This window comes from Lutzomyia longipalpis, chromosome 2 (assembly GCF_024334085.1).
Source record: "Lutzomyia longipalpis isolate SR_M1_2022 chromosome 2, ASM2433408v1".
Lineage (NCBI taxonomy): Eukaryota > Metazoa > Arthropoda > Insecta > Diptera > Psychodidae > Lutzomyia > Lutzomyia longipalpis.
Genome location: NC_074708.1, coordinates 33286362 through 33314100, shown reverse-complemented (window position 1 = coordinate 33314100; position 27739 = coordinate 33286362). Strand labels below are relative to the sequence as shown.

The following is a 27739-nucleotide window of genomic DNA, read 5'->3' as shown; positions in this document are numbered from 1 at the left end:
CCGGAACAGTCGACCCAATAACAGAAAAAATTGGTTAATAATAAAAATATGTATCTGTTTTTTTTTCTCAAAAAGCTCATTTTCTTTTTTTTAAACAATTTTTTCTTTATTTCGCTTTAAGAAAAATTCGGACCTACATTCATTACAGCTTTTAATGAAAATTTCTGACTCCTTTTTTTTTATTTTTTAGAGTTCGAGATAGACGGACGTTAATTGAGAAATCTTCTAAAGATAGATAAATAAACAATTAGTTTTTCTGAGAAAAAGACTAGAAAAAGTCTTCTAAAAATACTCACAATTCCGAAAGGTCAAAAAATAATTATTTATTCTTATCTTTCTGTGAATATAGAAGCATTATTCTGTAGTAGAAATTTTTAAATTCCTAACGAGCACTTTAATAATACATAATGCAACCCCTCCCAACATTGTATGAAGCATTTTTTCGGATCACAAAACTGAATATCAATAATTGATATTGCTATTCGTATAGAGAGTTTTAATCAGGGACGTAGAGGAGATTCATATAGAAATAAAAAAAATCCCCAACTAAATAGAGACTCAATGGGCGAATTGGAACAGATGGAAACATTTTGATGTCCAACAAAGTGCTCCAAATTGTCGATGGGGCTCTGGAGTTGCATAAAAAAAGAGTCACGCAGCCGGAGATAGAAACCGTGGAATGAATTTTTCATTCTGATTTGCATATTGATGCGAGGATTTGTATACGTTTTTTTTCCATTTTATGTGGGTGGGTGTAGGTATATAGGTGGGTATGGGGAAGAAAAAGCGCTTTTTTTGCATTGTGCAGCGAACCCCAAAAACTATTTATTCTCACATTTTCTATACATAATCTTTTCCACCCTCAGCAATTTTCGCTCGCTCACTCAATATTTTTCCGCATTGATATCTGTGGGGTTATGGGGTGGTTGCGGGGGTGGTGGAGGGGGTATGGTGGTGGAGAGGAATTTGTGATTATTCAACATATTTCCGCCATCATTCATGTAATACCAAATGCCGCTCAGTGGAACGCGTGTAATAATAAAAATTTTATAAATTTCTCCCGCTGTTAAACATTCATAGGCAACGAATTGAACACATTTCTGTGAGAGTTGGCAGCGGCGAAAAATTTTTGCAATAAAAATGATCATGGGGTTTGGATTGGACCGGAGCGAGTAAGAGAAGGGGTGTGTGTATGCAGGGTGGGAATAGGGTAGATTTTTCCGAGCATCACCACCATAACCCTGTATTAAAACACAAAATATATAGCACACAATGCGCCAGATTTTGATATAAAAGGCCCACCAACAATGTGAGCATATTAATCAGACGTATGTGAGGCGCGATGGGGTTGCAATGTGCGGGGTTGGAGTCAAACATTTTTATTAATTCATACAACATTGATTTTCCATCCAACCCCCAGTGCCTTTTTTATCACCCACCAATATTTGCTAGGGGTGCCACACGCAAAAAAAGGGGGCGCAGTCCTTTTCACTTGATCTCTTGTTTTTCCTCATACACTGTGAATAAAAAAACAACCATTTGCCCCGCTTTTATATCATTTTTATTTTATTCCATTTGAGGTGTTCTCTTCGAAACACCACGCAAATTTGCGGTTGTTGCAGCTCAACACCCCAACAGCGAGGGCGGGGATGGTAATTGGCGAGAAGGGGGGGTTCCAGATGAATTTTTGAGCAACAGCCATTTTACACACCTTTTCCTCCAGGAATTTTAATAATTGCATACAAATTTTTGCAAGTATGTATGGCGAAAGTCTGGAAAATTTTTATATCCTCCGGCGGGAAAATAAATTAAATTTTTCTTTTCGAAAAAGAAAGAGGGTTTTTTTGTTTTTAAATTAATTCGTACAAAAATCGTCAATCTTTCTCATGATTTTTCCCGGTTTTTCCTCCCCTTTGTATGCCCTGTATGACATTGTTACAAATATTGAGTCCGAAAAGGTTAATCAAATTGTCTCTGATGATTGATGACATTGTGCAGTAGATTAGTGATTTTTCCTCCCCAAAGGCAAGAACCCAGAGTTGGGGGTTTGGTTGGAAAAATGGCAAAGCAGATGGCAAAACACAAGCAAATGATTATTTATTGTTGTCGATGTTTGACGATGTGGAAACCTCATTCTTCTCATCTTCCAAAAATCACGGGATTTTCCTTATAATTTTCCTCCACCCTCCCAAACTTCGTCGTACAGAAGTCGTGGAATCGAAGATAAATTAGGAAGATTGAAAAAGACACGGAGAAGCAGAAAAATAAGAAAAGTAATTCTCATATTTGGTCGTTCCGTGGCTGTTCTGAGTTCTTCCAACCATCTTATTTTATGTGTTGGGGGTGGGAAGCTTTGTATACATTGTCACCTGTTTTTGTGTACCCCGCGGGGTGAACAATTGTCATCGGATGATGTGGTAATTGGTAGATCAGGAAAATCACCTAAGGGGATGGTTTCGTTACCCTTAAATGCGATACTATGTCAAATCTTTCGCCTCGAAATTCATGTCTTTGGAAATTCTTTATTATGTTGAATAAGTGTTGGAGAGAAATTATGTTGAACATGGAAATTACATTAGAAAATTTTCTATACAACTTTCACGTAAAATTCCGTCTGAGCTTTTAGTTGAGCTTTCAATCTATATACAATCTTAACATCAATTTTTCCATCAATCTGCGACGTAGAATTTTTAATAAAATTCAATGTCTAAGTTATTGATTTTCAATAAATGTGTTCATAAACAAATTCCAAATGAATAATTTTGAGTAAATAACATTAATGTTAGTTCTCAAATTGATATTTAATATAACATTCGACCAAGCAAATATTTTTCCCTCATAACAGAAAAAATAAGCCAAAAGTAAGTTGGAAGAATCCACACGAAGATTGGGGAATTAGGAAGCGTATTTCCCAAGCAAAATTATCTCGCAAATTGCCATTTTTATTCCTCTTCACCACGAGAAGAATTGTTCCATTATTCAAGTGATATGATCACTTTTATGTTGTAAACAACGAGATAATAGCAAAGTCCATTTCGCCCGCAAAAGCCACCCCACACAGAATCATCCCCTTTTCCCCCACCTTTGTGTGTGTGTGGGGTTTTTGGAAAAATGTGCTCTCTGGTGGTGCTTGTGGGGTTGGATTGTGTAATAAATGGAATTTTCGGGCGTTTATATGCAGTCAGCGAGTGGTGGCTTCCCATCAGATACAAATATGCCATACAGAACTCTCATGTTGATAATTGGAAGCTGATAAGGCGCATCCCATCCACGCGCGCGCTCCCCATCACCCATTACATTGTCTTTTCCCCAACAGAACAAAACAGACACATAAACTATTGAGAAAAATCGGCAAAAAGGCGCTCAGATATGAGCCAATTGAGACAGAATGGGCGACAATCGCCAAATGAAGGGGAACATTTTGCCGCAGTTTCATCTCCCAGGCTGGCTTTTTAATTTGTGAAATCGACCAAAAGAGGAAAATAACAGAGACATAGAGCCTCTCTATATAGTGGAGTTTTCTAACTCTCATAGTCGATGATTCGAATTAATGAAATTCACAACAATAGGTTTGGTGTAGGTAGAGGGTGAAAGGGAATTAGTATATAGAAGAAGTTGCGAACAAACCAGACGGCTTCCTTTAATAGAAAAAGCAAATAAAATCAGATTCAACCGAAAATTCGGGATTGGAGTCTCGAAAACTAATTATATTTTCTTGTTGATTCTGTTAATGATAAGAGAAGAGATTAAACTGCAAGAATGAGCATTTTTATTGCAACGATTCCAGTGATTTTTTTGGAAATCTTACAAATTAAAAAGGTCCAGGAAAAGTTCGGAAAAATTGTGTTTTTTTAACAGAAACTGGTAAACTCCTTTTCTATTAGAATTTTAGAAACATTTTGCTATATTTAAAAAAAAATGTAGAAATTATTGGACTTCAATATGCTACTTCTCTTCCCTTTCCCTCTTAAAAATATATATTCAAACGTTACATACTGAACTTACTTAGATCAATTCGAATTATTATGAATTAAATTTGAAACATTTTAAAGAGCTTTTTTAATAGGCAATTAACCTGGATTCTCATAATTTAACCTATATATATGTAGTTCACCCTAAAAAAAGTTTTCATCTCAGCACATAAAACTCATCATTTTATTATTGAATTTTTTAAATACTGCGGTAAACGAAAAAATAAATTAAAATAAAATTCAAAAAAAAAAATGAATAATAAAGTCCATGCACAATGAAGGATTGCATTTCATGAGGATTTTTGCCTTTTCCCTGCTCTTTGTTTGGAATTTTTCATTATTTTCTCTCCATATTACTTTATCATCATTTTCTGAAGGCGTTCCTCGTGCAATGCGAGAGACAGTTGTCGACTATTCCCCTTTGATTTTTCCTTGTCATGAAGACACCACCCCCAGTGCCCCCCTCCGCCTTTGTGTACCCAATTCCGATCTTGTGCTATTTTTTTCCCAAACGCCCGACAAAGAATAAGGGAGTACAGAGGGGCTGAGAGAGGGAGGGGGCAACAAGAGAGAGATTCTTTTGCATTTTATTTACAAACAACAACCCCAGAAAGTTGTGCACGTTCCTGGGGAGAAAAATGTGTGTCTCAGGGGTGGATATGTGAAAACTATTTGGGTGGTGTGGTAGTCAAAAGGCGATACCGAGAGTCGACAACAACATATTGAGTGGAGTGCCGTTGTATAGGGGAGCACTGGGTGGCATAGAGAGGGCGGGGGTGGAAGAAAAGAAGATTGCTGTCCACTAAATCAGTGCAATAAAATACCGAACAAATCTAATAAATGAGACTTGTGTCTCTCCCAAGTCTCACAGGCAAAAGTCACTGATTACATTCATATTGGGGGGCAAGGGAAAGTATGTGGGTTGCGGGGTGGCAAAGGGAATGGAGGGTGTGAGGAGTGAATGTCTTCCGAGAGTACATCCTCCTTTTGGGTGAGTGTGTGTTGCGAAACAAAATGAAATCACATTTGTAGTTCGATAAGACATTGAGGAAAGCAGAGGAGAAGTGATAAAAGGGTTTGGGAGGCATGGGCGGATATGAATATTTTAGGGAGATGGAAATCTGCAAAATTGCTTCTAGAAGCAAATTGTCTGAAAGTCGTGAATTCTCTGTTGCGAGATTCACAATCTTTCACAGATGGAAAGGAAATAGAAAATGGGTGAAATGTTTCTCTATTTAGAAATTAAGAAAAAGAAAATTCCAAACAATCCAAACATATTCTTTTCCCAATGCGATGTTTTGAATGATTTCTTTTTGTGAAGAAAAAAAAAAAGAGATATGAATGAAGTTGCAAATTGAATTTGAAAATTGATTAAAATTCTTTTGATCTCTGTAGAGAAACTTTGCCAAACGTCTCCATGTCGTTTAGCTTTAGACCTGTATAATTAATTTTGAGCTTTTCGATTTTAGGAGAGACAGCTTTTTAAATTGTTTACAGGTAGATCCACAATCAAACATAATTTCTAAGCTGACTTTTCAAAAATCTTTTTAATTTTAAATAATTGTGTGCCAGTTCATCGTTCAAGACGACTAAAACTCAAATATTGACCATTTGGGTTCCAATATTGCTCCAGAAAGAAGGTATATACTTTGGAATCTACAGAGATACCCCAAAGGAAGCATCTCTATATATGTGGGAGGCTATATGGCTAATGGAGAGTATGCTGAACTCATGTCAAATGTCGTCGAAGAATTTCATCTTCAATGTTTCCTTTATCTATTTATTCTACTCATATGGATTCTTACGCACGCATAACTATAAAATAAAATGTATACAAATTAAATTGTTCAAGAACCTTTCATGGGCTACTCCCCCTTCTCACCATCGCACCCCATTTCTCTTCATATATGTATGTATAGTCTACTACCTCAAATAAAGTCTAGAAAGGAAAACCAAACATTACGTGCTGCTTTAAGAGAGCATAAAAGATTTTTTTTTTAAAAAAGTGAAAGAAGGTGAAAAAGGTGTGCTGTGTGGAATTTCACCCCCCTCTCAAGAAATACCCTCAGCTGTGTACGCGTGTCTGAAATTCCCTGACAAATTGCGTAGATTGGTGAATGATGAAGAAAAAAATCCATATTGTTTGATTTTAACACCACACTCCTCGCTTTTTTCCATGACCTTTTACCTTGCCCTCCCGTGACCTCTTCATGTGCGAAATTACATTTTTTGGCGTCGAGAGTCGTTCGTGTGTGTCACCTCTTCAAACAACATTAATGGAAATTGTTACCCCGTTTCCCTCCGTAAAAGTGTGCGTATGCGGAGGAGAATGGAAAAGCGTGGGGCCAAGGAGCATGAAATCAAGCCCCAATTTGAATTTCGAAACCTCTCACAAAAATATATCACCAGGCAATAAAAAAAATCCTCCCTATTTTTGTGGGACGAAGTGGGTAGGGGAGGAAAGGGGGAGAAAATTCGTGAGATCAAAAGACTCCCCTTTTTTTGAGGGATGATCCAGCGCGAGTGAGGGTGCCAAAATTGGGCTTTAGCGACACACCCCCATCGGGTGAATAGAATTTTATCAAAACAATAATCCCAGGGGTTTTCGGCCCTTCGCCCTGACACAACTACCTCATGAGCAATTCAAATATTCGCCTTCAATATTCTTATCAAATGCGATCAATCTCAGTGTGGCACCCAGGGGGTTGTGGCATGTGACAAAGTGCGAAGTGTGGTAGTATTGAAAAAAAGGGACTCAACTTGTTGCTAAATCACTCACAGAGCTTGAAACTTTCTGAATATTTTATCCGCGTGAGGAGGCAGGAAGAGGGCGGCAAAAAAGTTCAAATGACTTTGAAAACACCTCATTGAGACATCGTACAAATCGGCGTACACTCACTAATTTCATTCTCACGCCACGCATTTTGGCAAAATCCCCCTCTGGGGGTACTCTCGGGGAATTCTGCGGTGTTATACACCACTCACTTTCTAATCCAATCTTACTCACAACGCAAGTGATACCGCTCACGGGTTCCATTGTTTGTTCTTAATAATAAATTTCATTAAGAAGTATTACCATATACTGAAACCCTTAGAAAGGTTCTTATTCTGGTTTTTATGGAAAATTTAATTTAAAGAAAAACAGAATTGAAAAATTGTAATGAAGAGGGTGAAGTTTTTGCCATTATTCCGTGTTTTATTTTGACGGTAGATGTCACCAGTAATGTGTGCCGCCCTCTAGTGGAGGAAGCACTCTGTTCAATACATTATGGTAATTCTTTGAGGTTGCATTGGTTTTCAAAATAAATAGAACTTATATAGATATATAATGCAGTAAAAATTCTCACCCGAATACGAAGACAGACTTTATAACATCTGTTCTTTGCAGAAATGCTCTAATTTTACGTTTGTAAAAATTAAAAGTGAAACCTTTTTCACAAGAAAAGTTTTCTGATTTGAATTATTTACAATTGAAACAAGAATACGAGTATTAATGAAAAGACTTAATATACATATATTAACTTATATAGAAGGTATCTCATGAGCATTATACGTTTGAAAAGTGAATTTTGTGGGAGATGAAAACGTGTATTTGACAATGAAGACAACCATGAAGCAATTTAACTGAATTTACTATTCAATAGAATTTTAATGAAGTAAAAACTTTGGAGACTTTGTTCAGCACCACTGTATACATTACAATCATACCACACACATCCACCACCCCCGCACTCACCTTTTATTCTGGCAACACTGGTGGAACACATTTGTTTCCGCTCCGAAACTGCAACAACTCCTTGGCTGAGCCATTGTGTGTACTTTGCATTTTATGACAATTGTCAAACAGCAGCAGCACCATAGATAGCGAAGAGTGGAATACTCATAACGGAGCGGAAGACACCCTCATAAGTGTGCTTTTTGCTCCTCTGCACCACATAACACCATCCCCCAGTCACCACCTTCCCCCCAAGCAAAAACCATCATGAGCCGCACCAAAACTCTAATGGTATTCACATTCACTCTCCCGCCAAAACTTTGCATGCAACTTGCATTGTTTGCACACACAAGAAACACCCCCAAATTCTGGCCATAAGTTTGGCGTTCCTGACAAACACGGGGCAGCATCACCCCGCGGGGTCTGCAAATTCCCATCCTCATCCCCATCACTGATTTCCAGTCCCCCCCCCGTTATATTCGCCCATTTTCCACCATTTCCATTGACTTCTTATCGCATCGTGAGAACATCCTCCTTGACAAGACTCTTCACCTCAAAGTACCGTTTTCCACCCCCGCAAGGACTCAAAAGTGCCAAAGTGATACTCTATAGGGAGCTAGCTACCTGGGAGAAGCAAACAACATATCAGCATCTTCTTTGATCTTTTTGAGCTTCATGTCGCAAAATGACGGAGATGCGTGAAAATATCAACACTTTAGCTTGGAAATATTCCGTAGAAATAATATTCAATGGTAAACGTTAACTCATTGCAATCATTCTCAGATGCAACTGTGCACAAATAAGGCTACAATTTAGCATTTCTAACTCTTTGTATGATGTTTATGGTAGGATTTCATTTTCAAAACTTCAATATTTGCTTGTGTCGCTGGCGCTGCTGGGGGTAAGTTGCAGAATATGACGTCATTATTTGCCCATACATACATACTATACATATATGTATCACAAGGTGTCCTCATCGAATATATAAGATTATTGTGTAATAAAATAGAATCGGTTAGTTTTAACCAGGCGCCTCCATCTTGATTTGTTACCAATATTACACAAAGAAATGAACAAGATGTTAGATAAAAGAATTTTATTCACAATATATCAACGATTTGCCATGAAGAACTTGAATTTATTCTTTTTTTCTCATATTATAGTTAGGTCAACTCACGGCAAAAGACTGCAGGCAGTGCTAGAAAGCTGAAAATTGGCATAAATGTTCCTTAGGGCATATAAAGGAAGGAAAATGAGTGCGGTTTGGTTTCGTCCGCTAAAAAGCATATGGCGGCCAATTTTCAAAATGGCGTCCTTTTGAGCTATAATGTAATCTAAAGTTTGTCGTAGGTGGCTGAAATTTTAGTATGTTATAGCTGGCATCAAGACCTTTCCAACGATAGGTCATTTGACTTCCTAGGTACCCTAGAACCTGAGATATTGCCATTTTTAGGTTTTTCTTTAGAAGCTCATATCTCCGGTTCTACGTAACGTACAAAGGTGTTTGACCTATCGTTGGAAAGGTCTTGATGCCAGCTATAACATACTAAAATTTCAGCCACCTACGACAAACTTTAGATTACATTATAGCTCAAAAGGACGCCATTTTGAAAATTGGCCGCCATATGCTTTTTAGCGGACGAAACCAAACCGCACTCATTTTCCTTCCTTTATATGCCCTAAGGAACATTTATGCCAATTTTCAGCTTTCTAGCACTGCCTGCAGTCTTTTGCCGTGAGTTGACCTAACTATTACCATTAAAAATACTTTGGCGAAAATATATGGAAAAAAACACAGAATGTATTATGTAAAAAATTACTTATTTATTTCAGTGGAACCCCAGTACAACGACCACTTGGATGTACTCTTCACACTCATTATTTTCAATGCGCGAGAGTAGTATAACCAAGCGGTCGTTGTACTGGGGTCCCACTGTATTAATTTTGACTGATTGATTCAGTGAAGGCAATTCTGCAGTTTAGAACAATGAGAATTCGTACGTTTTGACAGAATATGTTTTATTATTTTTGAATTATTTTAGAATGCAAAACATCTAGATTTTTACCGTTTTAAGTAGCTAATGCATATTTTGATAGATTTCATTGATTGTTTTATTGTGCGAATCTTCTATGTTTTCATTGATTCATAAAACTGAAGTATTTTTGACGGATTCAACTGGTGGTGTGTGTTTGATTCGTTTGATTGTACGTACATGCTCTTTTGACCATTTCATTTTATTGTTTTAATTATTTCATTTTTCTGAACAACTTAACGTCGCGTTAATAGAAGAAATTAGCCATAAAAGGATATTTGGATTTATTTATTGGGCTAAAAAACTTCTTCCACTCAAGTATTTTTTTAGGAGTGACATAAATTTTTCCACAAGATTTTTCCATAGTGATATCCCATAAATTACCATTGAAACTGCTCCTGCGGAAATTGACTAATTTGCTTGGTGCTCCATCAAGTTTAACAAATTTTCCTCCCAAACGCTCCCGGGAAAAGGATCTTTCCGGTGTGTGTGGAAGCTCGGGAAGCTCCCTTGTGGGAAATTGAGAAGTGCGTGAAAGGGAGACACCACACACAAATTACAAGTCTGACCATTTCGGGGTGGTCTTGTCATCGTGTTGAAATTGTGCGTGACCTCACGGGCCCGTCCACACCATTCTCTGGGAAAATGTTTGTCATCATTTCTCATGCTGAAATGCGATAATATTTGCTTATCGCAGGGAGAATCATTGGGGAAACATCATCGTGCTGGCTGCGTTGGCTTCTAGTTGAGGCTTTCGCGCTTGTCACTCTATGTATGGGGAACTATATATAACGTAGCAAACCTCCACGTGAGTTGGTTTTGGAGTTCAAAGGGTGGCTGGAGCTACACCATACAGTCGAATTCCGTTTGAGGCTTTTCCCAGGGTGTGAAGAGATCGTGTTTATTTGTATATCGAATTAAAAGCATAAGAGAGGATTGGTTGTGTGGGGTAACACCTCAAGTTGGAAGAACCTCTTGTTGGCTCTTTCATGTTTGTAATGTAGTTTTGTCGGTTTGTTGCGTTTGTTGTTTAATTTTGGATATTTCATTTGGTGTCCAAAGTTAAATAAATTTAATTTAATCTGTGGAATATATTTTGTTACACTTTCTGCCGTTCTATAAGTCGGCAATGGACGCAAATTCATCGCATAGAGAGAGAAGCTTTGCTAAATTTTCTTCATAAATGGAATAATCGTTCAGACAAACCACATATTATATAGTAAGGGATGGTCACGTTATTTTGGAAACTCGGGGACTTTCAAGAGCGATTTTCAAGCCAATTTTGAAACCAAAAATTCGAAATTTGCTTGCAGTCTTGTGAAATAGCCAAATACTGATAAGAATTCAGTACTTTCGATTTAAAAATGTAGGACGATATTCCTACATGGGCTAATAACTACCCTTATTTGAAGAGCTAACGGGTCCCGAACTGAATCGGACGAGCAACAGTGGGCTACTGATACCTATGAGTGCCTGATGAGCGGCATAGAGCTAACGACTCATCTCACTCTTTCACCCAGAGCAGTCCAACCCTAGACACACATAGTGCCACAGCTCAACGTATTATTACGGTAGAAGGGTTTCTCTACCGGGGCACATAGCATTGTTCTACATCTCGGCCTTCCTGATATGATCAATGTCCTCATTGATGAAGTGAATAGTCAATCCAGTGTCCTGATTCTTTCCGCTGTAATTCATCGTTGTCATCTTGTTTTTCTAATCTCTTGTTTTTTCTTTTCCATGATGGAGTACACATAGTACTATGAACTCTGTGAAGCAACTAAGCCTGGGGCTCAGTTAGTGAAGACGAAGTCTTCTTGCTTCGGCTCTCGTCTTGGTTAGCAATTTATCTTCCTTCTATCTAATTCTTAATTCCTATTATACGTTTCGTGTTGCTTTCCTTCTTTGTATCTTGGTTTAGCGCACTCAGCTTTCAAGCGGCACATAGCCATTGCTTGACTTTGGCACATAGCCTTCCTTAACATCAATCCAGTCCTCAATTCCGGTCGTAGGCTTTAGATTCTCTTCCTTCATTTCCTCTAGATTGTGTCTGAGTGGGGCATATAATACTTGATATTTTAAATCCTTAACATTTCTTTGTTGCATCCTTGTTGTATGGCCATTCTCTAAAATGACAAAGAAATTATTCTCCAATCTATTTAGCAGGCTTACCTTGCGATCTGTATTTCACTTTTTCCTGTAAACTTAAAGTTATCTTCAAACACCTAATTAAATCTTGGATAAATAATAATACATTTCTTTAATTTCTTTTATTGATTTACACTCAGTAGGCCTAAGATTCTTTTTTTTAGTAAACTTCTCATTCCGGTACATCAATCACGTCTACTTTGTTTTCGTACCTCCCCGAAATTCATTTGAATCATCTTCTCTACTTGGAATTCATCTATTATTCACGGAAATAATTTTTCACGGTCCGGGCTTCTTGCATCTGTAGCAAAGTTCTCAGAGCTTCGTCGATCTTCGGTGCTTTTCTACTCATTCTCCTTTTTGGCTTCTTTGTGTGCTTCACATTGTCATTCTTCTTGCCATGGCGGTACGGATGGTATCGCCTGAATTCTACCCAGAGTTGCGCTTGGAATAGCGCCTGTCTTGCTTGGAATCGTCTACGTTTCAATGTTTTGTTCCGCATCAATTAGCACGCGGAGAAGTTGCGGGAGAGATTCAAAAGTTTGTGTCAACAATGATGTTCTTAAATCCACAACGGTAGGAAAGAATTCTAACTATTTATCGCGAAATTTTGCCACGTATCCAGCCTCGCTTTGGCTCTATGGATCCATTTTTCAGCTGACCTCTCAATCTCATGGATGCACATAGAATTGTCACTCTCTCTTCCCATCATCAACGCGCATTTTCAACTTCTACAAGCCAATCCTCTGTGTCAATGCAGTCGGTCAATCTGGATCAAACCGCTGGATTATTGCGCTTAGCTTCTTTGTTCCCATGGGCATGGCAACCGTGTTGTTTTGCCTTCTCGACTTTGTGTTTCCTACAGTTAAAAGAATTGAATTACACATAGAATCTTAACTTTTTTATCTTTGAAATCCTCTGCTGTCTCACTTCTTTATCTTCTTACTTACTCTGCAGCAATTTCTTTGCGATATTTTAATGAAATTTCCTCGAATTTTCTCACAAAATACCTTGAAAACTCAAACGAATCACATAAATAACAAAAATATGACACAATACCCGAGCATTCAATCGGCACGACCGAAATGTCACGATGTGGTCAAATTCCAGCAAAACATTTCGTGTTTCTCAATCTCGTCAAATTCATGTTTCAATAAACTCGGCTAATTTCACTAACCTATGAAACACTTCTAAAACATTTTGCATTTTTTCATGAACATATTTTCCTATTTAATTTCCCATGAAATCTATTCAAACTTTATCATGAATTGCCTGAAAAGGAATTCCTGTTACGACATGTTATTGCAAGACAAGACAAGACAATTATTTTGTGTGGGTGGCCACCATTCACACATAGCATACACAAAAGGGTTAACACATAGAAATTTCTGGAATTGCTAAAAATTTCTCAGAAATTTATCATGACTTTTTTCAATTCAAAGAAACATATTCCCCTTTCAATTTTTCTCTTTTTTATTTCCCTTTCCTGGGGCACTCAGGGGTACTTGCGCTACTTCCATCGCCGGGTGTTCCACCACACAGTTGCTGGGGCGCTTCTCGATGGTCTTCGCAGTCCCATCTTGCCGCTTTTCGCTGCTTCTACGCCGCATTTTTTCTCCACACGGTGGCGGCCATGTTGTCTCGCTGCCTTTTGCGTCGTCGTCTCCGAAATTTTCACTTTTCTTTTCACTCGCGCCGTGATTTTCACGGTTTTCCACACGCAGTGGCACACGCGGACCCTATCCCACTTCTGATATGTAGGATGTTATTCCTACATGGGCTAATAACTACCCTTATTTGAAGAGCTAACGGGTCCCGAACTGAATCGGACGAGCAACAGTGGGCTACTGATACCTATGAGTGCCTGATGAGCGGCATAGAGCTAACGACTCATCTCACTCTTTCACCCAGAGCAGTCCAACCCTAGACACACATAGTGCCACAGCTCAACGTATTATTACGGTAGAAGGGTTTCTCTACCGGGGCACATAGCATTGTTCTACAAAAATTAAATTTTTGTGCTCAAAACAATTATTTGAAATTCTCACATTTTGGCCATTTTGTTCCTGTAGAGTTTCCAAAATAACGTGACCATCCCTTAGGTATAAAGTGTAGATATTCAAATTATAATGTTAATTCCCCGCATCGCACCCACATCGTTCCACCCACCAAAATGACTCAATAACATCTCCGCGATAGTGAGCAAAAGAGCTCCAGAATTCCAAAATCCCATCCTTGAATGCATGATATTCGCTAATCCCACAATTTCACATACACAATTTCCATTTGATTCATAATTAATGCTAAAGTTCCATTAAATCTTTTCACACCACGCGTCTCTTGTGGCAGAAAATCCGCGACACGGGGACAAAAAATCAACTGTCTTCTGTGCCTGACGATAATTTACGCTTTCCACCCGCGCACCTCCCCGGCACCCCAGAAAAAGCTCTGTGGTTTTCTCATTCTGTCATTCGCCTGAACTCTATGAGTATAATCTCGGATTTTCAGAGGCGGTAGCACAAGAGAAACTATAAGAAGATTTTCATCCTAAATTCCGCCATTTTCGAGGGTGTTTTGTTGCGCCATTTAGAATTTCACCCCCTCCCCACAGCCCCCATTTCGTGTGGAATTTCCGGCATGTGTGAATCTTTAATTGTTCCCCGGGTGAAAGAAAAAATACTTGGTGATGGCAAATCAGGGACTTCCTGCATGAGAAAATCTTCCGGTTCAAGGATAATCCGTCGAATTTGTATTGAGCGCCACTGAAACGACCGGAAGTTATTAATTTATCAATTTTCTTCCCATTCACCGACCATCCTGTCTTGTTAGTGTATCATCTGATTCAACTCCCACATCACAATGGTGGCACAGTTTTGGCATGGGAGGGAGGGTGGAGCCATATTGAAGGACAATGGAAAAATGTTTTTAGGACAAAAAAGAACATCCAACAATTGTTGTGATTTTTCCTCGTTTTTTTTGTGTGCGAATGCTATGAATTTTATTGATTAATTTATTGCTATTTTATATTTCATGAATTAATTGTCCAATTCTACGGAAAAATTCTTCTACTACATAGTTTGGGCCCCCGGGCAAATGTTAGTAACAAACTCTACTTTTTTTTATTTTCCTAAAATATTTTAGATCTTAAATAATAAGTATTAAGAAAGGGGAGGATTGAAGTTACTTGGAGAGTAGAATAAAGAGAAGAAATTTTATTTGACTACTGTAAAATTTCCGTCCCGGATTGTCCTGTGACAATGCACGTGATATTTTGAAATTCCTTTTTTATTGCCTCCGGTACTTTTTAGTACTTTACTTAAATAGTTTATTCAGTGCGAAAAATCTCCGCGACGAAAATAATCTCCTCTCAATAAAATATAATCTTATTTTTGCCTTTTCGCGTTTTTATCATTTGATTTTTCTCAACAAGTCATTCTACAACAGCAGAGATACATAAATCTAACTGAATTAAAATTTATTATGTAAGCGTTGTTCTGGTTGGGATGACATGAAGTGAGATATCTAAATGAAATATCGTGTTTATTGACAAGTCCCTTGGTTGCTATCTCGCGCACAGGGTGTACTCGCCTCTGGAAGTGACTTCAACATTAGCATGAACTCCCATCTTGCACTCTCATGCAGTTACATCACGAATGGCAATCCCCTGGCATCTGTTACGTTTTCGCAAGAATAATCTACTGTATGTCGACGCTAAGGATTTCTCATGATGTTGAAGGTGTGTGTGTGTGTGGGGGGGATAAGTTGCGGATGTCTGTCACGCTTTTGATGTTTCATCCGACATACAAATCGTGTTCCTATTGACTGGGCGGTAGCCATGGGGCGGGTTGTGCACCTCACATCCGGAAGGCATCGTGATGCAAGAAGATTGTCTCACAAGGTGTGGGGGTATATAACTTTCTCAGACATGCATGTTGGCTCCCCTTCAGCTGCACCTCATGTTATAGTGGAAACATTTGCACGAAAATTTCTCTCACACGTGAACCTGACGTCACACTCAATTAAAATTTATCTCTGACAATGAAAAATCCAAGTTACAGCATTTTTTGGAGGAAAGTTTCCAATCTCTCAGCGGGACATCTCAGAGGTACATTCTGAGTGATGGATTATCTAATTGAATACTCTGGAATAAATTGTATTCAACTGAATGTAGAGGATGTTTTTGGTTAAATTTAGACGTTTAAATTTGATTGAGTTTTATTTAAATTGATTTTCCCTAATTTTGGAACCCAGATTAATAGATATAAATTGTCACATGACATTGCATGGCATGTTGAGGGACATTCATATTCCGTTAAAAATAATAAGAAATAAGTTACTAATATCTAAATTAATTATCAAAATTTCACTAAAGGTTTCGATTGTGTATATAGTAGTAAAATCACTGAATATGTGTACAAAAATAAATTTCCCAAAACAGAAATAGCACAATTTGGTAATTTCACGAAATTCAGTGCTATTAAAAAACATAAAAATGAGATAATAAAAATCCCAATTATTCGGATGTAATAAATAGCTGAGATTAAATAATGATGGGAATGTTTATGAGTGACCATCGCAGCTGATGTTTGGAGCGTGCTGAGCAACAGGATAATGCTGCAGTGTTTTATTTGCCGCCGCGATGAGCGACGCTCGATGGAGAGTGCCTAATTGCGTGGGGTTGGAATTTGCTGTCAGAGTGTGGCGATACTGATAGAGTGGATTTCTCATTGATAACACGCACCCTCCTAATTTTCCCCTCAATAGGCTGTCTCCCTCATTGGCGGTGTGTAATTAAAAATAGGGTGGGGGGGTATAGAGGGGGTGAGCGTCTTGGGCTGCTGTTAATTTCCTCCGGCTACCCCGTGGATGGGGACGCCTGATGGTGCTGCGATGCTCCACGGGGTGGCTGCTGTGTGGTTGCACTGTGTGGTGGGTTATGGGGGGTGAGTTGAAGGGGGTACGGAGATGGTGCGCAGCCTCCCATAGTCGCGTCGGCGCACACCCCCGACTCTCGATCGAAGGGACGTCGTGAAGGATTCGGCTGTGAATCCTGCCGTATAAATCTGCGCGACATTTGGGTGCGCGAGTTAGTATCTTACATGTCCTTTGGCTGAGAGGACACTTTGACCGCGCTTCCGGGTCTTGGCCACTTTTACATTGAACCATCGTTCCGCAAATACAATTGCTCCATTCGCCGCGACTAAGGAGCATACCAACAACTTCCTGCGAAATCATTAGGTGGGATTTGTGGGCTACAAATGAAAATTTAAGGTCCTAAAGAGAGATTTTTCCATTTAAAAAGGAAACGTACTTGGTTAGCATTGCGATTGTTGCTCCCTATTAAAGCCCACTCACAGTTCATTCCATTGGGTGAAAATTGTACTAGAGGAACAGAGGCATTTGGGAGTGAGATTTTTCTCTGAAAAAAAAAAAATAAACCCAAAGACAGATCCGATAAAAAATTTAAGGGAAAAATTGTGTGATAGTGGTTTAGTGAGTGTTCTGCTAAAAACCGAACGAGTCCCACTCCCATGTAGATTTTGCAACGGCCACAGAACTCAAATGTCCTGAGGGTGGTTTTTAATGACTGAACATTCTCCGCAATATGAGACTCCTTTACAAAGGGTGACCCAAAGAAGCACCCTCATAGCTCAAAGTGCAAGTCAGGCAAGTGAAGTATCTCCTGTGTAGGTCCTTTCTTATAGCGCAAAAGGGGATTTTTGACAAAAAACAGACGAGCACACAGACCGTCATTTGGGAGTATTTCGTGCGTGAAATCGTGTCCCGGCCTCAGATTGTTTGTGCTAAGACGCGGGGTTTGAATTAATTGAAATTAATTCGGAGATTCGTGTTTGGGGTGTGTTATGTGATGATTAATTCAGCAACAAGGAGAATTTTCTAGCCATGGCGCACTGCAACAAGTCAAGGTATGGCTTAACGTTCCTTACACGAATACTTGTGGAGAGGAGAGTGGTTGAAAAAGTATAAAAGCATGCTGCTATGTTTGTTTATGTAGAGAGCTTTTGATGGGGCAAAAGGAGCAAAAGGTGAAACGCACGGAAAAGTCCTTTTTGTAAGATAAAATTGCCGGAGAAAATTATTTTATTAACCTTGCCAGATTAAAACGTTTTTGGCACGTGCTTTTGGAAGTCCATCAAGTATTTTACGCTTTTTACCAATTCCAACAAAGTTTGCTTTCGTGATTATAAGTAAAACTTTAACGGAATATATGTATGTTGCAATGTGACTGAAATATTTAATCACGTTTTAAAGGCAAGAAAGGAATTAGGTAAAAATTAGTAAAACTTTGTCTATCGATTTTAAACAAATCAATTTTTAAGGAAGTTGAGAGTATTTCTTAAAAGTGCTGAGTTAGTTAAGTGATTCTTATATAAATTATAATAATATTTCTGTCTTATTAGTCGTCAGTATATTTATCTACGAATATCTATTTCATTACATATTCGTTTAAATTAAATTTGAATAACATTACTATAAGGCTAATACTCTCTCTGCTTATTTCTTTCGGATGATTTTCACGTATTTTCCCAAAAATTTCTTCTCGCCATGTGATATTATGTTTTCATTGAGCGAAATAAGCTCATTATTCCAATTTTAGTATTTCAATTTTCAGGAATTTCCATTTATATTCTCAATCGAATTCAGCTGGATTTAGAATACGAGAAAATACTCTTTAATTTTCCCAAACCTCAATGCACGAGCTTCATTTACGATTGCAAAGCTTTGAAAATGCAAAGTAAACATGCAAATAAGTTTCTGATACCCTCTAAAATAAGTTTAGCTATGTATGAAGGACGGATCCTATGTACAGTTCATGAATGAAGCGTGGGATTGTGCAATAATCTTTCGTATTTCCCATCCGAAACGCGTTTCCCCATTGTGCTGCATAAAACGTGATTATAGGGCTCACACGATGCGTATGTGGGTACCAAGCAGGTGCCACAGGATCCACCATTGATGGTGAATCTCTTGGCTTCCTACCCCCACTTGCTAGCGTGGGTGCCCATTGGCAAATACAGCTTGCAGAATCCATCGTGGCTGTGGCTTTGGGGTGAGCTTTTGCTGTTTTTCACACACTCTGATGCCCATTTGGATTTGACTGATTTAATAAGCAAAAGCTCGTTTGCATTGTAGCCATTGAAAACCACGGATGCAATGTGGGTAAACCATCCATATTTGCAGAGAGAATTTTCCCCATGAGAAATATTCATCTATATAATTAATTTATTTATTGTGTAATTTATTCATAGCTTTAAAATATCTTATGTGGATTTAGGGAAAATTATTAAATAAGAAAATATTCAATTAATTACAATTAAAATATTTAAAGAAAAAAGAAATAATGATATTGGGAGATAGGGGTTAAGAAAAGCTCAGTTAAGGATTGAGAAAAAGCTCGAAATATAATATTTATCAATGATGGGATTTATAGATAATTTCCCGATCGATGTCTTTTCTCGTTATCATTGGAAAATGTGATTTCTTGAACTTCTTAACCCTTGGGTAATATTCTTAGTCCCGGTCTCCCATACTCTAAAAAAATTAACCAGAATTAAAATTAACGCTTTTTAACATAATTTTTAAATTTTATTTAAATCAAATATTAATTTATATGTAGTTTTGTGCTATAGAGGGGCGCATAAATTAATGCATGATTTAAGGTTACTTTACGTGCAAAGTCATGCATTAATTTATGCAACACCCAATAGAACATACGATTTGTCACAAATTAAATGACTCAAAATATCGATAATTATGCTGTTGGATTCAAAATATATATTTGAAACCCCAATCGGATTAAAAATAGATTGAATGAATAATGACTGAATTATGAAAATAGAAAAATTATTTTTGTTCAAATTTTATCTGCTAAATTATGTAACTATAGGACAATTTATAAAACTTTTTATCCTCAATAATAAATTGAGTAAAGTTGTTTTTAATATTTCGAAATGAGGAAAATAAATTAATTTTCCTGCTTTATTGAACTTTATTTTAGCTACAAATTAGTGAAACGTAATTTTAATGATTTTTTTGCGTAATTAAATGGGAATTCTATAGTGTGTAGAGTTTTAGTATTACTAAATCTGTTGACGCAATGCTGTTGCAATAACACTAAAAATAAGTTCATTTGTCTGTATTTTGTTGTACATAATTTTCCCTCAATGTTGTTGCGGAAAAACCGCAGATAAAAAGGACTGAATGGGTATTTTGCCTTTCAGTTTTTTTTGTTACATTATTCTGCTATTTATTGCAGTATTTTTTTTTGGCATTTCTATCACTGTCGATATGTCGGGATTAAAGTGTCCGAATGGTCTGAATATATCAATATGACGTGATTTACAGCTTTTCCCGAAAATGCTGTATTTTATTCGATAAAATTTTGCAATGGAGGAGTCTTATTTCTTCGCAATGCGCTGCAGAATTTTCATATGTTATGTGCATTCGCCGTTGGAAATTGCTAATCCAATATGTGTGGCATCTTAATTTGGTGAAATGAGCTTTCGGCACCTCGGGAACTATGTGTACATCACACGGTGACTGCCAGAAATATCATTTACATAATTGTAAGCAATTTTCCGTGTCCATTAAATTTTAAATCAAAACTCCAGTGGGTTAGGTCTAGTGGGGTGGCCATTATTTATTCCATAAATTACATACACACACAGCATTTTCTCGTCGCCTCTCGAGGCTCATTCCCCATGAATAATATCGAGAGAAAGGACACACAACACCCCATGACAGAGGTTAAGGGAAGTGTTGGGAAGGAGCGAAAGCTCACGATCTCATTGCTCACTCGACCGACAAATGTGTTATCGCACTCACCACCTCCTGACATGAGTGCCTTTAGAATTATTATCACAGAGGAACACCGCCCACCCCCCTTCTTGTCCACCCTGTAGCTCGGCCCACCCCTGAGATGGCTGAATTTGTATTACTTTGCAATGCAAATGTATAACTCCCTTTGGGGCCGCGCCGACCATCTGAATAAATTCAATCATTTGTCACACATTATTGGACATCAAATCATTTCCATTCAACTTGTTGATGCCTTATTCAGTGATTTTTTATACTTGCTTTCTCTTCCACTGCTATGTGGTTTATTCCTACGCAGTTTATTTTCCCATATAGCAGAGCTGAAATGGTTTTGGGGGATGCGATGCCCAAGTAGCAATTGTGATGACGCAATATTTCATTGATTATATGGATTTTCCACATAAGTTTTTCCCAATTTCCATTCTGTTTATGCTTAGCGCGTTCTATACTTTGAAAGGATTATCATTTTCAATTTATTACTAAATAAATACCTAATATTAAATTATTTGTTGAAATTTTGAAGAGCTTTGTAGGTCTGAAGTATGACGAATCGATTCTCGATATCAATATTCTTTTAGAGCTTTAGGTTTCTTTAAGAAATATCGTTTATTAATTTCTTAAAGTTTAGAATAAATAAATGAAAAATGCAAAAAGTAGTTTATTCGTTTTTATGAGAAAATCCCTCTTTCGAGGAAACTATTGGGATGTACGTACATAATCTTATAAAAATTAAAATGATAAAGAAACGTAAACGAAGAAATACTGACGTGATTGTTTGAATTTTTGGACAAATCTTTACTAGCTTTTATCAATCGATCTCTTTAACGATTTCTTTTCTTTTATTTTCCATTAAATTATGCATATCCTTGATTGTTTCCTCGAATAAAGGGTTTTCCTATATAAATACGAATAAACTCCCTTATCGCAAAATAAATTTATCAAATTGTACCTTAATTAAATAAAAGGGAAGAAAAGTTTTCAGCAAATTACAACGTAGAATTGTAATTTTCATCATCATTCCAAAATAATAAAAAGTGACAAATACGCAGTATGAAACGTGCTGATTGGGTTGGTCCTTTGATCTTTTGTCTCTGTAGCATCTGACAAATGAAATTGGCAAAGTAATACCCTCTAATTGATGAATTTGACTCTAATTGATGGACATTCATGGGGCATCAATTTTACCTGAATGTGGCAATTTTCGGAGACACCTCACTCTCTTTTCTCCCTTTAATATATAAACCAGGAATGATTCGTGGAAAAAGGTGAATCAAAGAACATTCCCACACACACATACACACAAAGAGAGAATGGAAAAGCGAGGAAAATGAAGAAGAATGATATAGAAATTTCCATTTTACTAAATTAATTTCCCCTTGCTATTTTTCATTAAGAAAAATGGTGGAAAAATGTCGCTGGCAGACTTAGGCGCGCACTGACTGAATTCCTAATTTTGATTAATTACACCGAGGCAAACCGAGGGGCACACACAACTTCACACACAATTTGCCATCCTACAAAATGCCCAAACGGAGGTGGAAGACGAAAAAAAAAAGTCGAGAGAGGAAAAACTCAAAACACTTTTCCAACAGAGGGAAAATCACCCTTGATTCTTTTTTCTTCTTTTTTTTTTTACTCCTTCACGCTGCTGGTGGGGGAGCTTGACGAGGGGGTGGGGGTAAGCAACAACAATAGAGAACTGTTCAGTCCATAATATGAAAATTGCATGCGACGAAAGAAAATGGGAGGTAGGGTAGGGAATGCCAGTTAGTAGCAAAATGCAACTTGGTGTGCTCTCCCTTAACTTCTTGAGAGAAATAAGTTACCTAGGTTAACGAGATAACTTCATGGACCGTAATGTCACTTCGGGTTTTGACTTTGTGTGAGAGAAGAGGTGAATCAAACACTTTTTTTTTTAGTATATATAACTTTACGAGCAGATGGAATATATGAGTTTCAACTTTATATTGTCGAAAGTTTGATAATTGTCAATTTTGAGTGTAAGGTTGGAAGTTTCCTTTTAACGTTATGGACATAGTTGCAAACATTTTTTGACTGGAAGTTGTTTAACACTTTTGTTGAAAATGAATAGTTGCAGTTTAAATGTTTTTGACATTTATGAAGACTATAATATGAATTTGATTACAAAATCGATGTTTAGTAAATCAGTTTAGTTTAGAAAGTTTTACGGAAAAACTCATAGTAGGGGGCTTTCGCGATGCACCACAACGTGAGGGCATTTTTGCACTAAATTTCAATAAATAAAGAATTGTTCCTCAATAGGTACTTATTGAATTTGTTAATGAATTGTGTAATGCTTGTGTGTAATTTTACGTTCTATTCTATAGTACTGCATTGTTCGACATTTCTAAACCTTACCCAAGTCCGTCGGTAGGTACTAAAGTATTCTATTTATTGGATAAAGATAAGAATGATTATACAACACTGCTAATATCTTCTTGTAGTAAAAGCATCGCATCCTTAGAATTTTGTTTACTTACAAGAGATTTAAATTTATTATCCATTTTCCACGAAATCTCCTTGCGGTGGTTCAATAATAAATCATTAACACCGAAGAATAGAATTATAAAACATCCTCCAACAGAGCTTCTCCTATCTGAATGACCTGAGTTACAGCACAAGATATTCTTTACAGCTTTTATGGGTGTCTTATCGTGCTTTTCTCGTACTACACCAAACACCCCCTCATACACATACCGCGTGGATTCAGTTGCCCTGAAGAGGTAACATTAAATCAACGCAGAGACTTAACCTGTGCTAATTAAATGACCCTCCTTTATGGTACCACCTAAAAATTTATCTCCCCATCTCGAGATCATTCTGCTGTGTGGGGACTGTTTGCATGAGTCATTTTAATTCTCTTGTCTCATACGAAATTGCCCTTTTATATCGCTATTGCTGGTTAGTGTGGCCATACAAATGCATTGTTGATTGCGAAGGTATCCAGCAGAACACCTGGTGCTCCAAAAAAGCCACCAGAATTTGTATATTGCGGCAACTTTTTCACTTTGAGGGAAAGGGAAATGTTGTGCTATCTATCCTGCCAAAAAAAGAAGTATTTTACATTTTGATTGAGCCGTCTCGAGCGTAGTTTTTTTCCATGTATTAGAAAATAAAACTTTAACTTTCGGGAGGGAAATGGAGCGACAGGTAAATTTATGAAGGTGCCTGATAGCAGAGAAAAAAAATAATCATATCCCCGTCAAACGTGAGATTGACACGAATATTGAGTAAAATTGCCACATATGTTTTTAGGGGCGAAAAAAATGCACCCACGAAGCTTTGGGGGAGTTTTTTCATCTCCTTTTTTTTATTTTGGAATTAAAAATAATCCACGCCAATATTATGTGACTTGTAACTGTCTGTTGCAGATTATTTGATGGCACATGGCGAATTGGGGAGAAAAATTCTCGCCTGTCACAAGCAAACATTTCACAGAGCCTTTTCTCTCCCCTCCGGAAGAGCTTTTTTTTATCTCATAGGGTGTCCCTTCAAATATTTTTCACCACGCCGATGTAATATCCACGTAAATATAGTGCGGTACACGGTGTGGAAAAGGTTTGGTGGGTGGAAAATTTCTCTATTTTATCTCTTGTGGGTTTATATTTTCTAGATTTTTTTTAAAAGACGGATTTTCGGTCTTACGCTCGGCTAATTAATTTTTATTTCTGGCCAACGTTTCGGACAATTTAAATCCTTCTTCAGGGCCGAAACGAAAAGGAAGTCAATCATAACGCGTCCAGTTATTAGAGTTGGTATACCACAACGCGGATGGGTCAGTCTATGCGTTGTAATTTAATTTGTGAGTAGTATTAGTAGGCAAAGGTGATTTTTTTTATGAAATTCATCAATTCGAAAGACAAAAATTGTTATATCTCAAGTTCTATTGCACATACAGAAATTTCTTGACTATTTCTGGAAAGGTATTGAAATAAGCTATAATCTGACATATATTTCGATACATTTCAAGGTCACCTCCAGAACACAAAATGGCGGATTTTTGTTCAACAAAAACAGTTTTTTGCACTTTTCGTCCTAAAGGAATGGTTCTAGAGGTTTCTGATGTTCTAGAAAGTTGTAGAGTTTTGCAAAACCTTTAATTTGATACTAAGATGAGCAAAATCGGTCAAGCGGTTCAAGAGATATGGCTCTTAGAACTTTTCAAATTCAAGAATTTTTCAAATGGCTATATCTTCTAAACGGCGACATAGATTTTCTTCATTTTCGGACTGGTAAAAGATATTGAGTCAGGCTACAACATATCAAAATTTAAAGGAAATCTATAACAGATGTTGGGAGATATATCCCCTTAAAGTTAGGTAATTTTTGTTTTTGATTTTAGCGCCTCTTGCGGATGTTTTTGGAACTTGGAATGTTCTAGACATTTGTAGGGCTTCTTGAAACCTTTCATTTGATACAAAGATGGTCAAAATCGGTCAAGCCGTTCTCAAGTTATATCGAAAAAACACTTTTTGCTTTAGACCGCCATATTTGCTAAACGGCTTGACCGATTTCCAAGTATGAGTTATCGACGAAAACGTCTCACTCAGCACTACAACATACTAAAATTTCAGACCTCTAACTGTAAGGGAAGTGGTTGACGGTATTTCAAAATGGCGGACGGCGGCCATTTTGAATTTTGAAAATGTGAAAAAATGAAATTTTACACCCACATTTCTATAGAAAACTTCAAACGCGAAGTCTCTATCTATTACCGTTCTCGAGATATAAGGCAAAGTTTGGACCACCGGCAGGCCGGCCGGATCAAAAATTTTCCACCACCATTTTCGTAATGTGGGATGTCTAAAACGTGCTCATACCAAGTTTGAGCCCGATCTGAGGTGGTCGGTTTTTCCGACGATTACAATACTTGGTATGCCACGATTGTGGTATACCAACTAATAGTCCGAAACGTTGGCCAGAAATAAAAATTAATTAACCGAGCGTGAAACCGAAAATCCGTCTTTTAAAAAATCCATTCATCGTCTACGGTCGTCCTTTTACTAATTATATTTTCTAGTAAAAAAAAAACGTGATGTATACAAAATCAAATTTAACAATTTAATATTTTTGGGGTAGATATTTTGATTTAGGGTAGCTTTTTTGTGCGATTTTTTTAAAGAATGTTTTATACTTGTTTTCTTAATCAGCACTTGTTAGATTCTGATGTGAAATACAACTTTCTGGCTAAAATCTAATAAGTAAAATATTGGATAACCTCCTTTATTTTTAAGAAATAATAAAAAAAATTATTTAGAAATATTTATTTTCCAAAAATTGAGCTTGAAACTTGGAAGCAACAGACCCAGTCCACACTGTGGTGTCTGTTTGAGAAATCGCGTGTACCTACCTCGATAGTGGCTTTCTTTTTGCTCTTCTCGCTCCTTTTTTTTTCTATAAACATTTCCTGTTGGTTTGAAGGAGGATTGGAGTTGAAAAAAAAAAGTGTATATATTTTATCAATAAAATATGAAAGGTATCGATTTTGACTCACATTCCGCTTTTCTTTTCACCTTTTCCAGCATGGATTACGTCGGCTTGGGTTGCTGTGCGCTGGCTGTGGCACTCTACCTCAACACCCTGGATGCCGGATTCGTCTATGACGACAGGTAACAAGTCACACCAGCCCCATTCAATATCTATGAAAAAAAATCTATTATCTCGGTATTGCATTTGTTGTGTGAATGAAAAAAATAGAAAACACCGCAGGGGATGATAGTTTCGAATGAATGTGCGCGTTTTGTAATTTTGCTCATCTCTGGAGCTTTTTTTTTGCGTGAAAGCTCGAAGGTTTTTTTCTCCCCGTAGCAATGAGATGCTCACTGAAAGTTAATGTCAGTTTCGGGGAGAGCAGAAAATATAAAGTCACGCTCAGTGCAGGGTGGGAATGTTATATGTATATATAAATTAAGTGAAAAACACTTGAAGGAAAAGGCGCGGCAGGAAAAGGGGAGACGGATTTTGCCAAAGTCAAGAAGTTTAAATGTTTGAACTGGATGCCAGAGAGTCGTGGGTATATACAGTGAGGATGTGGTGCGGGGGTGCAAAAAAGAAAGCAAATATTTTATTCTCTCTGTAACTTTCTCCAGCACCGAGATGGTAATTTATTTCGATTTTCAGTCCCTTCGTTAAAGTCACTCTCTCTCCGCTCTCTCTCTGTGGATACCACATTCCGGAGGCGCTTCCCAAGCCCATCCATTGGTGAAATGAGATGCTCTCTGGTACGGAGGGTAATTCTGGTGTTCCTCCATACCCACCAAAATGTACCACCCACACACATACACATGTGAATATCGATTTTCTTCCCATTTTCCCATCCATCGAGACATCTTCCTGCCACGAACGTCTCTTGTACAGCATTGAGTGTAATTTCCACAAATAATGTATCTAATTTCCGTGAGATGCGTATAAAGTATACCAAATGACGAGACACTGTCTAAGATATCCTCTCCTCCCCTGCCTCCACTCTTTGTAGGGAGAAGAAGAAGGAAAAAAATGAGATGTAACTCTGAGGCATGCGATGGATGGGGCAAATTTCTTGGAAGATGAGCAATTTTTTCCCCCAACACGACACATTATTAATATTACAATGCAATAATATATCGCGAAGTATGCTAAAATATCATTAAAATTGAATTTGATTTTAAAATACACGATCTTGCGTGTCGCCCGTTGCCAAGACGCAATTTTTATGTTGCTTCTGATGCCTTTTTTTCTTACATCATTTGGGGTAGAATTTACTGCTGCGGTGCCATTTGAGAAGTGACTTTGTATCGTTTCGGTGTAAAATTTCACATAATTTGGTATAGTGTTTCAATTGAATTGATTTTCTAGTGTTTGTTTTCTTTAATTTTTCATTGAAAATATCTTTGTGGTCTCTCTCTCTCTCTGTCTTTCACGGCTTTTCCTTACATATTTTTGGAAAGGAAAATCATTGAAAAATTTTCTAGACATTTTCTAGATTTAAAGATCATTAAAAAATCAATGTGAATCACAACATAATTAAAGAGACA

General features: G+C 37.4%; 2 protein-coding genes across 3 annotated transcripts in view; both read left to right on the top strand.

Moving 5' to 3' along the window:
* The window catches only part of LOC129790123 (WD repeat-containing protein 19), an 829031-nt gene that overhangs the window by 152224 nt on the left and 649068 nt on the right, over positions 1-27739 (top strand). The gene's annotated exons all lie outside the window — the stretch shown is intronic.
* LOC129790155 (protein O-mannosyl-transferase TMTC2-like) overlaps positions 1-27739 on the top strand; it is a 433518-nt gene that overhangs the window by 284796 nt on the left and 120983 nt on the right. The window contains exons 2-3 of one of the 2 annotated variants that reach the window (XM_055827506.1): positions 17106-17794; positions 26249-26335. In XM_055827506.1, coding sequence (XP_055683481.1) covers positions 17772-17794; positions 26249-26335 — 110 coding nt within the window. In that variant the 5' untranslated portion in view covers positions 17106-17771. Of the gene's footprint in view, positions 1-16974; positions 17795-26248; positions 26336-27739 lie in introns of those variants that run through there. The other variant, XM_055827505.1, reaches the window with a different exon arrangement.